This window comes from Vanessa cardui, chromosome 9 (assembly GCF_905220365.1).
Source record: "Vanessa cardui chromosome 9, ilVanCard2.1, whole genome shotgun sequence".
NCBI lineage: Eukaryota > Metazoa > Arthropoda > Insecta > Lepidoptera > Nymphalidae > Vanessa > Vanessa cardui.
The window spans coordinates 7,725,811-7,744,251 of record NC_061131.1 but is presented as its reverse complement, the minus strand read 5'-3'; the positions used below and the strand labels follow the sequence as shown (position 1 = coordinate 7,744,251).

Here is an 18,441-nt window from a genome sequence, read left to right as displayed (position 1 = left end):
TTGCATACTAGTCCCCATATATTCATCTATTTCAGTAGTGTAGAGTTATATATTTGTATGACTGTATGTATTGAATGGTGATGAAAAAGTGAAAAACGAAAATTCTTATAATCTAATTTTATTTCTTATTTATCTCAAAATAAATTTAGTTATAGTAAAAAATTTTAATCATCATCTGTAGGTTTGTTTTCATTCATAGTAACCATAGCACTTAAATTTTCTTCATTACCTTGTTTAAGTCGCTCCCAAATTAATTCAGCTATTGCTTTTTGTGTCCTCCTCTCTAGTTTTTCTAACTTCTTAGCAACATCTCTTTTTAAATCCCAGTCTGGTTTCCGTGGAGCTAAGCTTGATATATCCAAATCTTGTAATATTACCTGGAAAGTTAAATTATATTTTAAAGCATATATAAATACAAACTTAAAGAGTGCTGAAATGTATGGGCTTAATATTTATTGTTTTAAATAGAAAAATAGTTTGCAATAAATATACTGTATAAGTTTTAATTATAATCAACATAGTCAGCCAAATCAAAAAATATGTTGCAAGGGCTCTAAGATCTTAAAGTATTTTTAAAAGAAAAATTTTATTTATCTTAGTCAAGAATTTAAATAAGAAAGTAATCACTATTACCTTCTGTTATATTATTTAAAAATTATACCAGGTATGGAATTTAAATTTAGGTCAGGACAATAAAAATATATTGGCTTTTTCTATCAAAAATTTTCAGTAGTAGCCTAGTCTGGAAGATGGAAGTATACCTTCAAAACATGCTCAATGCCTTAAAAAGCATGTAAATTTGCAGACTCAGCACTAGAACTATTTGTAGTCATGTCAGATTTGCCTTCCCATCTAACTTCTATCTTTTTTCTCTCTCATAATTATTAGATATGAGAGAGAGGGAACAGAGAGTAAGCTTGTGTTTTGAACACTCACTTGTGCAGTATAATACAAAACGCATTTTAGAGTTATGAAATTCAATTTTTTAAATAAATTCTAGTCTTCATTTTACCTTTTCTTTGCCCGCTTCAACTAAATCTTTGACCTCTGCTTCAACTAAAGATGGTTGTGCATCCTCTATTTTTTCTTTTTGTAGAGTTTCATCTTGAGGTTTATAGCTCCTAAACTTTGGCCTGGAAAACATTATTTATTTTATGAGTATTGTGAAATAATATGTTAAGACAATTATGTTACAATTAAGCACTTACTTGGGAAGCACAATTGGTTCATTTTTTGTGGTATTACTTGAAGCATCTTCGTTGGGCAATTTACGTTTAAGGTTCTTTAATCTTTCTTTTCTTTTAAGTGCTTGTTCTTCCAAATTACCTACGCTTTCCATTTTATTTAAAACTACCATAATAGAATTGCTACTAAGTAACTGTAGTAGGGTATTGAAAGATGTTGATAGATCTTTCAATACATTCGCATATTCATCAGAAATGTTACTCAAAATTATATTTTTAGATGATTATGTTTTTAATTATAATTAGCGATGTACCATATTAAGGTTTTATTGAAGAAATTCAATGTATACAAAGCACGCACAATTATTTTTGGGAAGCTTATGATAGAGCTGTCAATGTCAACTGTCAAGTTTCGAGGCATAGATAATACACTTATTTTCGAGGTGCGAGTTCCTTAGAAAACAGAGTATTGTCAACCTATTGACAGAGGCCATAAATATAAAAAATTGAATTGAAACAGAGTATATAGACCTCTCATAAAGGCGCGATCAATGAATAATATACAATCGCAGTCATAATCAAGATCGATTCCCATATGTATTAAATGAGATTTTATTGAAAAAAAAGGAAATACTTATGAGAAATAAATTATGTATAAAGTACAAAATTATTTATAAAAACTTGTTATTGTTGTTGGTATATCATCCAAAAATAACAACAATAGCTTTTTAGTTCTATATAATACAATCACTGCTAAAGTATTTGTTAAGATATACTAAAAATAATATGTTTTTGAAATAAATAAAGACAATTTAATCTATTATGAATAAGATGTTTATTTTCAGTGCTACTTTAAATTTTTCTCAGTTGCAGAATTGTTTTTGAAATTACACATCCACCATGTAACGTATGGCAACAATTGGGTATTATTTGCTGTAGTAAAATAGCTTTTTATTCGAATAAGTAAATAATAATAAAAAATAAGTAAAAAAATAAGCAATTTTTATATCGATTTACCGATGAAATATATCGACATATATTCATAAATAACGATGACATTTCGTCTTGATATTATCACATTTAAAAATATATATTTTAAATATAATTAGCAAGCATCTTTAAATGTTTAATAATAGTATTATTTATTTATTTGAAAAATAAATCTATTTTTAGTGATAGTGATTTAAATATGTTTCATAAAGTTATTCGTATCTTTAATAACTTTTAAATCAAATCCTGTAAATAATTGTAATTTATTAAAGAACTAATCACAATGATTATTAACAAATATATTATCTGTTGTCATTGTTTGTAAATTCGGCAACAATCAACATTATAAAAAAAGAACACAGGCGTCTGGCGCGGGAAACAAAACTCGTTAAAACGTTAGAACCGGGAACATTGTTATAACTTAATTTTTCATTAATATTTACTGTATCTTTTTCTATATTCCTTGCTTAACTTTAATAAAGAAGAACGTTATTAATTAATATCGAGGGTGATCCTTCAACAATTAATTACAAAATAACTTTAACTTACACATGTGTTATTTTAAAGACAAAAATTATATGTAAGGTAATGTTACATACATTGATAAAATAAATATGGATACTACCGAAAATCAAGCATTAAAAGATTCAGGAAAAATGTTGGCATATTGTTCAATTCGATCCAAAATATTGTACACTTCGTTTATTCGGATTATTTATAAAGGTATCATAATTTTGTGTATTTTTTTTATTATTGTCAAACAACGTTTGAATTGTCACTTCCTTCGGTCATGTCATTACTGTAACATCAGGAGAGACTAAGATTTATGAGTTCAGACTTAGTGTGTGTGTCATAGGATAGGAGGCAAACGAGCAGGCGGCTCACCTGATGGAAAGTTACTACCACCGCCCCGTTGTGGGCCTTTACTTTATTTATTATGTTAAACCTAAGCTCTACTATATATTTAGATTAAGCTATTTAGCTTAATTTATTAATTAAGCTACCTATATTTTGACACAAACTTTTAAAATGAAACTCCGAAAGCTGTTGACAACTACACTAAAAAATAAAATATTGTCTAACAGTCTATTTCACAATGCGAAAAATACTGTGATGCGAAAATAATACTTATCTAATTAATTTTTTGAAACGTTTTCAAGTGACACAAAATACTCCTGATTGGTCGGGCTTATTATGAAGTCACTTGCTTGTTAACCTTGCTCGCCTTATATTTGTACCATAGATTAAAATACAGGCAAGTGACGTCACCAACCCCATTAAACTCAAACTCAAATTCCTTTATTCAATATAGAAGCATTACACTTACTTATTGATTGTCAAATAAACACTACCACCGGTTCGGAAAAAGGAACACCTGACCTGAGAAGAACCGGCGAAAGAAACTCAGCGGGTTTTTTTTTGTTATTTTTTTTATCAAATTAATAAGATACATAGTAGTATATGATTAGAAATAGCCAGGAGGCGATCGTTCCATTCGCAAGGTGTGCTATCAAACTTAAACTCGCTAATTGTATAGAAATCTTTTGCACACAAGCGTGCCTTAACAATTTTTTTAAATTTGGCAACAGAAGCATTTTGAATGTTATGAGAGTCACATTTTCTCATAAAAACATTAATATTTTTCCGTACATACAAAACATTACAAAGTATGTATTGAGAAGCGACAGTTAATATCTTAATTTCTTTAAATCTATACCTTAATGATTCCTTGGCGCGAATAGCCCTCTTCTGCAGCACAAATATAGTTTGGATAGCGGCTGCGTTACCCCAAAGCATAATACCGTAGGATATTATACTGTGAAAGTAACTGAAATATACTAGTCGAGCCGTATCAACATCAGTAAATAATCAAATTTTTTTGACCGCGAATGCCGCAGAACTCAGTCTACCCGCCAATCCGTTTATATGGGGGAGTCACTGCAGTGCTATATTGTCCAAGTCGCGAAAACGCGCGAGCTATTTAAATATGATATTTTTCGGCAAATATTTACTAGAAATAAAAAATCAACGTTTACTAGGTTCCTTAACCTCTACTAAATAATATAAAATGGATTTTAAAAACCAGTCAAATAGCCTAATGTAAATCACTTAGTTATATAGGATTTTTGTATAGGTAGTGTAATGTTAGATAGAGTACGTGAAATATTTTTTTTGTCTTGAACTTAATGTTACACAACAAACCATGTTTATATTCAGTAAATTTTAAATTTTAATGCAATTTGAAACGAATATTTAAATAAAACGAATGTCTGTTAAAATGAGCTTTAATGGTTTCTAAAAATTTTTTCAAACTTTGTAAATTTACTCCTATATATGATTATAATATTGATACAAAGTACAAATACAAAAGTACTAGACTATTCTTACTATATAAATATATAACTATAAAAATATGCCAAAAAATAAAACTAAACTACTAAACTTGCTATTAACATGCTAAATGTTTGTTTCATATAAGATTATTGACTAAGTATAAAGACGACAATTTTTTTTATGGAAGCTAAGTAGAGTCGAAATTTTGTATACATTATGCTTTCAGTATATTAATTTTACATAATATAAAATTGATATGTATATAAATCTAAACATTAATAATTGAAATTATTAATTATATATTTATTCTTACTCTTACAATCGAGTTCTTATTTTATACTTGGTACAATTTTAAGATTTACAACAATTAACAATTAAAATCTGATAATTATGTTTATATATACCAAATTCAATCGGACCTTTTTGCGTTCTCATATTCTAGTATTTTTTATTTTTGTTTTTATTAGACGGAAAGCTGGAAAACACCCGGACTAACCGATATGTTACCTCAGTCCACAAGCAATTTGATAGCAAAAACTATAGTCTATTAAACGTTCCAACCTTAAGAGGAATATGGAAGAGTTAAAACATTTGACACTGAATTAACGCAATTTTACTTTTGAATTAAAATAACAGTGACAAAAAGTAGTTAAGTGGCACAGTGACGATTATAAATAAAGACATATTAATCAAGAATAGGGAGCCAATTTAACTAACTTATAATGATTACGTTCCCGATTTTGTTCCAATCCACATTCGAACCGTGACTGGATCTTAGTAGAATAGGAAAACGACAACGACTAGGTTTTGATTGCGATAAAGTGATTTTTGTTTCGAATTACCAAATCAACAAAATCAAGCAATACAATTTAGCAAATAACATAAAATTCGCAAATCTTCTTCGATCAGAATACGCTTTATATATTATACAGATGGCTAGTGCACTTCTATAATAACTAATGTAAAACATTAATTTAAAACTATGACTATATGGTTACTTACTTAAATTTGACATTGTTAAAATCAATATTTACTGCAGTATGCAGTATTATAAGCTTCTGTTACAGTTACTTATGGCAAAAATTACTATTATAAAATAAATAAATTCTTAACTTAAACAATTATATAATAATTTGCTTTTATTTCAAAAATTATCTTATGTATAGTTCAATCCACTAAACACGCCGGTCTTTTCGCAAGGTGAAAGCGTAGTTTGCGGAGAGTTCAGCTTGAACATAAGCTTCGGACAGAGCCGCCAACTGTCGGGGCAGTTTAGGACCGTAATGAGCAGACATTCAACAATCTATCTATATATTGTGAAAAATATAATCTTCACAAATATTTATAAAATATATGTAGGTATCATGATTCATGACTTTTAGTTACTTTCGTAAGTTTATTTTGATGGCAACACTTTCCTAATACAATATTGTTTCGAATTGATGCTCTATAATTTTGATTTTAGCTTACAGTAAGAGATTACGCGAACCAGTTTAATAAAGTGGAGAAATATAAAAGGGGGAAACCGGAGAATAAAGACAACTTGAGAATGTATATTGACGTTTTAATAATTTATCGGTGTAACTATCATTGTCTTTGATTACAAGATTCAATTAGACCTTAATCAAATCAAAAAGAAAAATACGTTTCCAGTTGCAGTTTTGATAGATATGATACTTTTATCATATGTTTGTGCCTAACATCATGCACTATAGCAATTGGAAAATAGGGTTGGGTGCGTCATCGTGGATTATAATGTCTAACTTTACAATGTAAGTACAATGCACAAAGTCACCTTGATATCTTTGGGTTGTGTCTCATGACTTACTCAAAAATAGCTTCGTGTTCTTTGCACATAGGAAGAAACTCTCCTTGGTAATCTGTTGATATAATGCGTGTACAAAAGGTACACAACATTTTAAAACTGAAAGTTCATTTATCAATAAAATTAAATTATTTCTACCTCCAAAATTTTAGTATACTTACGAGGAAGTTCTTGTACGTCTTCGATTATCGAAAGACAAACGATTTGGAATGTTGTGAAATGGAATTCCATGATTCAGAGATAAAACTTTTGATACAATATTAAGATCTTCCTGCGCTCGTGAATTAAGATTACTTTGAGCTAATAACTGTTTTAACTCGACATCTGGACTGAACTGGCTAATGCTGTTTGATGTTGAGAAGTGGTTTGTAAATGGTGGGTCAAACGTATTGAATCTATTATAATTTGGGATATTAATACCTAAGTTCCCAACTCCACTTTCATGTCGAAATACTCGAGTACCTTGTTTTTGTCTTGGGTCATCTGAAGATTTAATTTGATTATTTAGTTGGAAATTTAAGCCTTGATTAAAGTTTTGGGCTGAATTAGGTTGCAAAAAATTGCTTATGCCTTGAGGGAGATGGTTGTCTTGTAGAGGAAACTGATTTTGTTGTTTCGTACGTAAGTGAATAAGGAAATCAACAGCTTCTCTGTTTGGAAGTTGCTGCTGAGCAGCCAGGGTATTGGTTTGATCTAAAGAAACGCTTGGTTGAATTGACACTTGTGATTTTTGTGGTCTTTGGTTGTTTTGACTTAAAATTTGGTTTTGTTGAAAGTTTTTATGTGCATGAAAATTAGGTAATTGTTGTGTTGGAAGTTTTTGTTGTTCTAATAGTAATAATTGCTTCTTAAATTGCTCTTGCTCAAACAGTGACTGTTGTATTCTTTCAGCTTCCTTCTGTTGCAAAAGAAGTTGTTGACTCCTTAATAACTCTTCTTGTTGTCTTTGCTGTATTTGTAGGAACCGTAGTCGCTCTTCCAAAATTCTTTGTTTATCTTCTAATTGTTTTTGTAGAGTTAACTGTTGATTGATAAAATCAGAGGAAGTAAAGTCTTGTATATAGTTGACTGGGTTATTTAGGTTTACGTGTTGTGGAATATTCGTTGGTAAGTTCGATATTGATGATGTTTTTGGACTACTTTGAATATTTGTATGCTGATAGATGGGTATAACTTTTTTTGGTACTCCGTCTGCATCTTGATGAACTGTAAAAGCCGCTACTAAGGGCGCTTGAAATACCTGAACATCCTTTTTATTCACTTCTTCAATATTTTCGCCATCTTCATTGTGCGTTGGTTTTGGTGTAGTAGTCGTAGTTGTAGTTGATGTTGTAGTTGTTGAAATGCGGCGAGGTTTTTCTGTTGTCAATTTATTTTGGGCGAAATTGCTGTCTTTAGTTTTAGATGGACTCGGTATGCTTCGTACTTGTTGTATATTAATGCCAGATTCTCTTGTTTGGAAAATTTCATTGTATGGGGTTTGTGTCGGATTTGCTATATCATGATTTTCAACATTACCAACTGTTGTACTTAAAATTGATATATTGTTATCTATGAACATTGGAGTCACGTTTGATGTATTATTAAACGCAGATTGCCCATTAACAACAAACGAATGAATTTGTATGTTTTCTTTCTTAGCCTGTGAAACTGTTACTTCCTCACTAGTATTTTCCGAGAAAAAAGGTGATGTTCCATCGGTTGTTTCAGAAATGGTTACATTTTCACTCTCTTCAAGATCACTAAGTGCTTTTAACAATGCTTTCCTTATATAGGGATCCAAACGAACCGAAGGCGATGGTTCTACGTTGTTTGTTTTAACATTAGTATCATCATAATTTGTCGTATCTTGGGCAGCACCAAGATAAAAGAGAGCGCAAAGAATAATTGCCGGTACCTGAAACACAAGAATAAAAATAATTAGTATTGTTATATAACCAAAAATCACTCAAAGTGAAAATTGTGTTAGTTAATGTGATTAAGAGATAAATACAAACAAAGTACAAAATTATGGTAACTTATATTCATCAATGTAAATCGTCATATTTTAAAGTTTCGACAAGTTAATTAAATTATATAACTATTGTTTTATGTATATTTGTATGCACATAAGTTCTAATTTAAAATATAAATCATACGGCTTACGAAAAACTAAAATAATTCAATGAATGCATAACAATTACCTGTTTCTCTGTCACATATTTGCATAATTCGTCTTATCTTAATAAGATTGCGAGAATTATACTTGATCTTTGATTATGTATTTTCCTACATCTGATACATATTAATTTTATGGTGTCTACATTGTTCAAGAAACATTGAAATGACACATGACATCGAGGATATTTAACAACAATGGAGTATATTACTAAACCAAATACGTGACTGACGAAATACTCCCATCATGCGCAACGTGAATATCATTTATTAATAGTATCTTGGATTATTATAACCGCTTCAGAATATTGTAATAACAGCGCATTTGTATTAAACTTTACTATTATATATTTTGCGTAGATGCGTTAGCGTTATGTGTATCTAATTAAATTAAAATACTAAGATTTCTAATAGAAATAAAAACTGCGGTCAAATACAAACTTTGGTCTTTATTATTACTTAGAAAATAATATCTTTTGATTTAGTTACATTTTAATCAATTGAAAAAATATATTTCTAATTCATTAATTACCAGTATATAAATTAAGTATTTTCAAATGATAACAGATTGCAGTTTTCCAATATTAATGAGTTTGTTAGAAAAGATTTATTTGTTTTCAATCTACTTTATGCCTACTATTTTACTAAAATTATTTTGAAAGTAGGTACTGAGTACTGACGTTGAGATCATGAGAGATTTTATTCGTTACTCGCTCAGATATTGACTATTTATTACATAGTTTATAATACAGCGTTTGCGTACTTAAGACATAAAAAAAATATTTTGCAAGATCTGATAACAAACATCGGTAGTCGGTACAGGTGGAGCTACATAAAATGCTTGTAAAAAGATCGTGAACTTTGATTTTCAGGGGACGTCTTTTTACAGCGGAATCTTATATTCATTTTATCGAAATCCATTGTTTGTGACCTCTATGGTGGTTGTAAGGTATCTTATAAGGAATATTTAGTGTCAATCTGGAGTCGGAAAGTTAGGAATGTGTGAGCCTACTTCTGAACTATTTCCAGTCGTGTCGGGTTTGCCGTCCCATTGCATTATGAGGATAAGCGAATAGTTTGTATATGTGCCCGGCGTATTTGGCTAGTCGTCTTTGAAATCACATGCAGTTTCCAATATCGATCAGGTCAAGTGATGAATTCCATAATGATCATACACTTATTTATATTAACTAAAATATAAGTTACAGATATACTTCTGTAATCTATATTAATCGTTCAGGTCTACTGTATCTATTGTATGAAAACCTATCTACAACTATAGATGGGTAAAAATTTTTAGTCGACAACATACATCCGCTAAATTCGTATATTTCGATATTAAATCCAGAAAAATCAACACGGTCATGTTTTACGTTGTGTCCAAAAACGTGTGCTCTAAATAATAATTCCCTGCCCCTGCACGGTACGGTAGACTCTATAAAAATATTCGCAAAAAATATAGAACAACATTTATGAAAAAGTTATATGTTATTTAACCCAAGCGCAGCCAGTTTTTCAACTAGTAGAATATAATATTGAGCACGCACCTTTGTGCATATGTAATTAAGATAAGCTAAGCAATATTAAGCAAACTAACGAGACGCTTTCACTATTCATAACTCACGGCTCAAAACATGTCAAAATCAATAAAGCACACCTACGCCCGGAGAAAAAAATCATGAGTGTTTATTTGCCACATATTTGTATTATTTTGTATTTGATCCTTGACTGATGGATATACTGATAGATAACTATAATAAAATAAGGATTACATAATTTGCTATGTGGGTTTTCCTAAAAAATATATATACTTTCTTAAACTTTTTAGCGTCAATATATTACAAAAAGTTTACTATGCGATGGGATTTTGTATGTCAAGGGTTATGTAGGTATCTATTTAAGCATACAATTATCACTGAACACCAAATAACTTCGTCAATAGTTATGTAATGAATGCCATATTGACTGTATTGTGAAAGAAAGAAATTTTTTCATCAGTGATTTAAGCGTAGTATGTTTAAAAATTATATCAAATAACTGACGAATGTGTGTTACTAAAAACACAGCCATGACCGACGACGTATGATGAAATGTTTCACATGAGGATTGTCAATATCTTACCATTTTTAGTATGGGACCCTAATTAAGAGTGAATATCTCATATTACGCAAGTAGGCACGATCGTGCGTAAGACATTACGCGAAGAAGATCTTGCTCGAAGCATTCCGACGCTTGTGACCCATTGATTCAGCAACAATGACCGGCCGAGCTATGATTTATAATCTTTACTTGTAATTATGTCCACAGTAAATTGGCGGGTTCTCTACACTTTCACGCTTTAAAATTTATACAGCCATTAATGAAATGGTACTTTTTACAAGAATTTTGCGATTGTAACGTTTTTTACTGTTTTGATCAACTTTGCACTTGTAGTAATCATGAATTGGCTATAATATATTAAATGGATGACATACATCGTAAAAGTTTAAAGCGAGAATTACTTAACATAAGTTTAACATAAATTTGGAAATATAACCACATGAATGATATTTTTACGATTGAGTAAGTTTTTAATTGAAAGATATTTTGCAACGAGTAGGTATATATGAACGATAGTTATATATTTTTATTTCATTACATACTATACTTCATAGTAATTGTTTATCGAAACTTCGAAAATCTGGCGAGTTGGAAATTGCTCTCTACAATTTGCCGGTGAAACTTAAATTGAAACCATTTAGTTGACCTGAGGTCACCTTTCAAGCGGAATGTGTTCCCAGAGCAAGCTCTGCGCTTCTAAACACGTATTGTTTATACTTAGATTTTCCTAAGTGTTGTCGTAGAATCTATCTTCTGAAGGATAGATTTTAAACATTACGTAAAAAATTAAAGTCATGAATATTGTAAAAATATAAGTTACTTACGTTTGCTTTTTATGTGTCTAGGTAGCAGTATTCAAAAATTGTATTAATAATTTCATGTCGTCATTTCCGTATTATAAAATTAGTGACAATTTTTTTTAATGTTATTTTGTCTTATTAATTTCACATCTTCAGTAATACCTTAATTTGTGATGGATTTTTTTTGAAATGAATACTGCTTAATTTTCATGTAAAAACTAAAATTTACAGTACTTAAGTATTCGTTACGATAACAAACATATATTGATGTAGGTATAGATTGAATATCATATTTAATTTGATGGGCAAGCTCGTCGCTGACAGGACAATACTTCTCAATGAGTTTACATTCATACTACCTCAATTCTTAATATCATTGTAGATATTGTAGGTGGATTTGTTAAACTACGTCTGACAACAGTCATTTATATACACACAATGGGACCAATTACATAAGACGTTATTGTCAACAAAGGAGGAATTTCTCTTTCAAAGGTGAACACTGATTACTTTTAACACAGTAGAGTTTGCATTCGTATTTCATACGAATCAATCATTCTATGATACTCGCAAATTAATCGATTGGATTGACCGTTAACTACGAACTTTGTATAGGCTTTATATTCTCCGCAAATTATTTAATAGCGCGAATCTTTTATTGTTTGAATAAAGCGTCAAGTTGAAATCCAAAGGTTTAGTAACTTTAAATTACTCAGTTTTAGTATAATCGGAATAATAATTTTGGTTATCTTCATTCATGCAATAACATTTAAAACATTTGCATGTAACATTCGTCATTTATACATAGTAACTTTTTTATTTTAATTATGAACCGAAAAAAACTTAATAGGTACGATCGTTTTAAAAGTTATAATGTGACTATTACGGTCGAAAATTTCATTAATTCTTTTGAAATATGTAGGTATGCTGTACCTATTAGATAAGGTAATAACAATTTTACATATATGTTAATTATAATATGTAACCTATAATAAGGGTCAATTGTTTCACAATTTATTTTTGTTGGCGCCTCGTATATTGTGTAAGAAGATAATATCAGTCAAAGATCGAGGAACTTAATACAATTATAAGAGCACCGGTCGCCCCGAGGTCCGTCTGACGTGAACGCTGAAATATTATATCCGAATCCGACACTACATTAATCTTTTATGGTGATTTTATTTTCATTTTTTACAATCAAGAGCAGTTCACAACCTGATTTTGTGCAACACATAAATAATATTACATTAATTTATATCATATAGCACACCAATAAAAAACAATGAATTCAATGCGTACAAGAAGAGCATTAAATCAATGTAATAGGGAAGTGAGTTGAAATAGAAACATAACGATAAAGAGAGAGAGTGTGAAATATTTTCCACAGTCGTAACAATTGCATGGGATTATAAAATAAAATGTGGCCAAGTGAGGCATGGTCGATATAAGTTTTCGACATGATTATGACGTGATCTTAAACTGATGCTATAATCTCGACATGGTAACATTCTGATTACGTTTTGTTGCGTTCGATCTATCTTTTAGTCCACGATGCTAAGCAAAGAGATTAATTAAGCCGACACGTGAAAACAATGAGTACACTTGCATAGTAATCAGTTAATCAGACAACACAATAAAAATATTGCATATATTTCTCTCGTAAACAATGCTCGTGCCTCGTCTAATGAGATGTTGCAAATAACCATACACTTGTTGAAGCATATCTAAATTTAATGAGCACTTCTCGGAAACATTACCTAATTTGTTTTATTTTTTATTATATAATTATATGAAATAACTTAAGTTCTTTAGACTTCAATATTAAAATCTTACGTTTCCGTGCGGCGATGACGAGTAATCTGTGAAGCTACTGAGTTAACAATTTTACTTTGAATGAAAGTAAAAGTGATATGATTTCATTTCATTTACGTCTATAGAAATCGATTTTTGTTTAAGCTTTGGATTTCATATAAGTTGTAAGTCACGTTATATTACATAAGTTTAACCAAAAGTTTAGTTTAATATGCAATAATTATAATTTATAGATTGTGATTTGAAAGAAGGTCTTTTATTTTATTATATATTTAAATGTGAAGTTTTGTATAATAGCAGATGTCCTATTTTTGTTTAAGTAAATAAATATAAAATAATATTGTTATCGCACAACATAAATGAATAATAATTTTAGCTTTTGACGAGTTATTATGTTCTAAGTGAAATCAAGCGCAGATCCGTTTGCAAACATCTAAGCTTTTGCTACTTCTGATGTAATTAAGAATTGCAAAAATAGAACTTTACTGGCCTGAATCCTTGACCGCCAAATAATAGTAATACTGCCCAAAAATTTTAGCTAACGAGGCAGTTTTATAGATCGAAATAGCATTAACAAATAATATAAGTTATTTTTTCATTAATGTAACATATTTATACTTTTTAATTACTGGAAGCTACTCGAAGCTACTCCAAGATATTCATGGACTGCTTCGTAACGTATTATTATAAAATTACATATTCAGAGCACTATATAATTTGTTGAAAGTAGATTAAAATACAGTTATTGTATTAATGTTCGCGGAACATTCATTTCGAACATTAAATACCATTTGAATAATTTATTACGCGTGTTCTTAATTCATAAATATAATTCATTATTCAATTGCCGTAATTGGAGAAGACATAATGTGCAGTGGTTCATACTCATATTATTAAAATTTAAATAAAACTAACTAAAACTCGTTAACTAGTAGTTGAAATTCATAATTAATATATTTATTTTAAGTATCATATTAATATATTTAATAAAGAAAATTAAAATACTTGAAAACCGTATGATATGATTTAATGTTCACTTATGAATATATCAAGCAATTGTTACTTTATGCAAATGTATATGTATATGTGCACCTTTATAACTTACGTTTCCCTTTTTCATTTATAATAAATAAATGAAAACAATACTAATGTACATAACGTACTGTACGTGGAAGATAATCTCAATTAAATACATTAGGTACATACAAATTTTAACATCAGATTTGAAATTACTTATGTCGAATTGAACATAATAGTATTTTTGCTATCGTTCACCCGATCTTCTCACTGAGATTAGTGTTTTTATTTCAAAACCAGTAGTAGTAGTAGTTTTTGTTGTTAATACAGATAGTCAAAGTTATGTAAAAGGTTATAATTCCACGATACAGTGTTGAAATATTATATCTTATACTAAGTAGAAAGTAAATAGATAGATTATTCTCAATTACAGTCGTTTTGTTAATATAAATACATATAAACATTTTCTCACGGGTCACGAGTGAATAAGAGGAATAAGGAATTGTTTATCTCCAAATAAGAACGGATACCGCCAACGTGAATCGTAAGAGCATGTCAGTATTATCCTTCAAGATGTTTCGTGATATGCTTTCTTAGAAAGATTTATAAGTGAGATACAACATTCGTTACTTAACCGACCCGAAACATTTACTTGGTATGATATCACGATAAAAATAGCTAATGCTGTATGCTTAACTGTTTTATAATAAATTAGTTTTGCATTTGTAAGAGTAGATAATTATAACAGTAATTTTAAAAGTATTTTTGTACTGTAGTCTTTTTTTCTCGGTGCAGTACTATCTTCTTTTCGGGGGCCTGGGCTCATTAGAATATTATGGGCTATTTACAATTGTTTTGACTGTCTGATAAAACTGAGCGGTTTAGTGTGAATATAGTACCCGCAATACGGGATGTATTAATAAGTTGATAACACTAAAGTTTGTGGGAACATGGAACCCTCAATGCGTGAATCATGCCTGTTTTTTTTTCAGCAGGTCCTTATATTCGTGTCCTAGAGCCCTAAGGCTCACTCACAGGTAGACTGATAATTGGTAAAAGTTAGTAATTGTTAAAAGCATTAAATGTATATATGACTGTGATCACTTAACAGATATAATCGTATTGAGCATCATAAATAACAATTTTATAAAAAGTTCGACTGAGTAATAAGTTTAATATAGGAAGTTAGACGAGCAAAAGTATATGATATAAAAAAAATAATGCTGTTAATACTTCACTGTCAATACGCCTACTCCTATTGTATAAGTATCCTATACATAATTATGGGCACAATGAAAGTTCCTTGTGCCTATAATTATTATATTAACTAACTGACTCTTCAAACCGGAATACAACAATACAGAGTAAATATTATGGTTATCCCAAAATTTGTCTTTGTTAATCTAAATACCATCACAATTCATAGACAATCATATAAGACCGCTTTAATAGCTTTTTCCATTAAAGCAGCTTAATGCCCCTTGTCAAATTCCACACCGTTTATTACCATCACGTTAATCTATAAATATATTGTACGAGTATTTCATTCTATAAAAAATAAGAAATATTTTAATTGATGAAGTCTAATCATTTCGTATTTTTCTGTGTGATTTATATATCTGTTTTAATCATATCAAATGTTTCAATAATTAAAGTTATTACTTGCATCTCCCATATTAAAAGTTACGTTAGATTTTTTCGTTATTTTGTTAACAGCTTACAATATATTACAAATTATTTAAAAATTTTGAACTTAAACTTTAAGCATATTAACGTTAGTAAGTGTGGTTTTTCACTTCTACAGTTATATACGGGAATGTGATATGAATACTCAAAATTGAAGATAAAATAAATCAATAATATAATAACCAAAATAGCCCAGAACTATAGCAATGGATACACAAGAATTTTATTAGAAAAAATATGCATTTGTCATCTATATTGTTCATATACCTGCGTGGTTCCATCCCAACCATCAACCCACATGGAGCAGCTTGGCAGAATTAACTTGAAGCTTTGCCTTCCAACTACTTCTTTAGGTTGCCTTTATTTGGTAAATTTTAAGGTCACTTCTAATAAAACGTCTACTATGGTATTTACACATAACAAAATTGCAGAAGCTATATCATTCTGTATTAAATTTCTAATCATGAGTTACAAAGCGTCTTCATTTATTATTATTGTTTTTGTTTACTAAATAATTTATGAACCATTAAAGTGGTCATCGTTATTGTATACATCTTTGTTTGTAATATCAGTAGATGGAGCGTTATCTAATAGACATTAAGACTTAAATTGATATATCTTATTCTAGAAAATATTTGAGTAGAGAGCATAGGTCACCGTTGTGAGTCGACGACACTTATTACTAGTTTATTACGCAACAGATGGATCATCAAACCGGTAGAGTTTTTGATATATCAACATTTCTTTCTCATGTGTTTCGTAAGAACAGGATATTCTAATTATATTTCTATGCTAAATTGTGTATTTCATAACAGTGCAAGATTTTTCACATGAACGTAGTATTTTAAAGATGAAATATTCCATTCATTAAGACTAATATTGTTGTTATACATATAAATATCATCAATGGTACCAAAGTCTGAAGATAAAATAAACATATTAAAACGAAATATTTATAAAATATACATAATAAATATATTATATAAATAATCAATGTATATTGTATAAATAAAGTATTTTTTAAAACATAAATAACAGGAGTAAACTAAGCTCATAATAGGGGCTGCAATACTTTCAATTTTATTTATGCCTTTAATTTATTTTTTAAAAAGATACGTATGAAAATTACCTAAACTTTTATTATTTAACAAACAGTTTGATAACTTTTTTTAATTTTATTACGAATATTGATTAATTCTCAATATTTATAATAATTGCTTTCTTAATATGTGTATAGAAAATAAGTTAATTATAAGATTAAACGTGAAGCAATGTATTTTTTTCTAAATTTAGTAATAATTATTTAAATGAGAATTAGGCAATTATTATTTAAATAACATAAAATATTCTCATTACATAACTATTTCGTTTCGGAGCTTTTGTATAGAGTAATTTTAATTGTGAAGGTACTTTAAGTAGTACCTATTATTATAATTTCTTGCATAGCCGCTAAGAAAGTAAAATTGTGAAATTCCTTGGATGATATAATTTTGTTTACAAGTCTGCAGACGTCTCGTTGAGTTATTCGCACACAGAATCCTTAATAGCCGTCTTTTCCGACTATTCGCTTTAATTGTAAAGGAACAGATCGCATCATCACGCATGCAGCTTACGTCACTTGGCGAAAGTGCATTCAGTTTACATCAAAGACATGTTATATTTATTTGTCACTGTGATTGTTTAAAGATATTCAACATAATTTGCACTTTACTTACTGTAAGTAACTGAAGCAAGAAACGCTTTCTTTGTATAAACTTATGAATAATCTGTTTGTACTTGTATCTGAGTATTCAGTGTAGTACTCATTAGAAGGTTTTTAAGGGTATAAATAATTTTAGTAAGCGATGAAGTACATAATGTTAATCATGCTGTATTATATACCTATTAATACAATATAAACTAGCCATAAGAAATTGGAAGTATAGTAGCAATTTTTAAATAATAAATTGCATTTAATTGATTTTTAATAAATATTGATAAACGATAATATTAGTTTAATAAGTTAATATTGTATAATTTGACGCATATAAATAATAATAAATATGAGTTTTTAAATAGTACCAAGCATAACAAAACTCGAGCTTTTTGAGGTGATCATATAAAGAAATTTATAACAAAGGGTTATATAAATGTTACTGTGATGGATGAAAGTAAACAAACACTGGTACATACCGGGCGCATCGTGCGGAGGCTTCGTCACTGCACACGCGGCTGGTCAAAATGAAAGGTTTCACACAACACTAGTGGCTTCTCTGCTGTGTCGACGAACACTGTTCAAGTCTAAGTCTCTGAACACCGAGCCCGCTGTCCCCAACACCAGCTTGTTATGATCATACCCCGACACTTGTTTACAAAATTCACGTTGAATGTCGGTAATTGTTTCAAAATTAGCTATTCGAAACCAAAACTGAAATGTTTAAGCAAATTTAGCAACAATTATTTAACTGTTATTACACTGCAATTATTCTATTATAAGCTTGTTATGTTGTTACATTATTGTTTTAAATACGTCGGAATAACAAAGTTCTTAAATAAC

General features: G+C 29.5%; 2 protein-coding genes across 2 annotated transcripts; both read right to left on the bottom strand.

Annotated features, from left to right (window-relative positions):
- Positions 1–105: 105 nt before the first annotated feature.
- On the bottom strand, positions 106–1,590 carry LOC124532551 (coiled-coil domain-containing protein 12). Its single transcript, XM_047107503.1, has 3 exons — positions 1,209–1,590; positions 1,013–1,133; positions 106–377 (listed from the first exon to the last, which is right to left on the bottom strand). Exons 1-3 carry the CDS (start codon positions 1,355–1,357, stop codon positions 165–167), a joined length of 483 nt encoding a protein of 160 aa, XP_046963459.1. The 5' UTR covers positions 1,358–1,590; the 3' UTR covers positions 106–164.
- Positions 1,591–4,696: 3,106 nt separating this feature from the next.
- LOC124532622 (putative uncharacterized protein DDB_G0271606) lies at positions 4,697–18,208 on the bottom strand. The gene is made up of 2 exons (XM_047107610.1): positions 18,078–18,208; positions 4,697–8,230 (listed from the first exon to the last, which is right to left on the bottom strand). The coding sequence occupies exons 1-2, from the start codon at positions 18,084–18,086 to the stop codon at positions 6,491–6,493; spliced, it is 1,749 nt and encodes a 582-aa protein (XP_046963566.1). The 5' UTR covers positions 18,087–18,208; the 3' UTR covers positions 4,697–6,490.
- Positions 18,209–18,441: the final 233 nt, after the last annotated feature.

Coding starts and splice junctions, on each gene's coding strand:
- LOC124532551 (XM_047107503.1), bottom strand. CDS start 1,357: ATGGTAGTTTTAAATAAAATGGAAAGCGTAGGTAATTTGGAAGAACAA. Junction 1,134..1,208: donor GAACCAATTGTGCTTCCCAA/GTAAGTGCTTAA, acceptor AATGTTTTCCAG/GCCAAAGTTTAGGAGCTATA. Junction 378..1,012: donor TTGAAGCGGGCAAAGAAAAG/GTAAAATGAAGA, acceptor TTAACTTTCCAG/GTAATATTACAAGATTTGGA.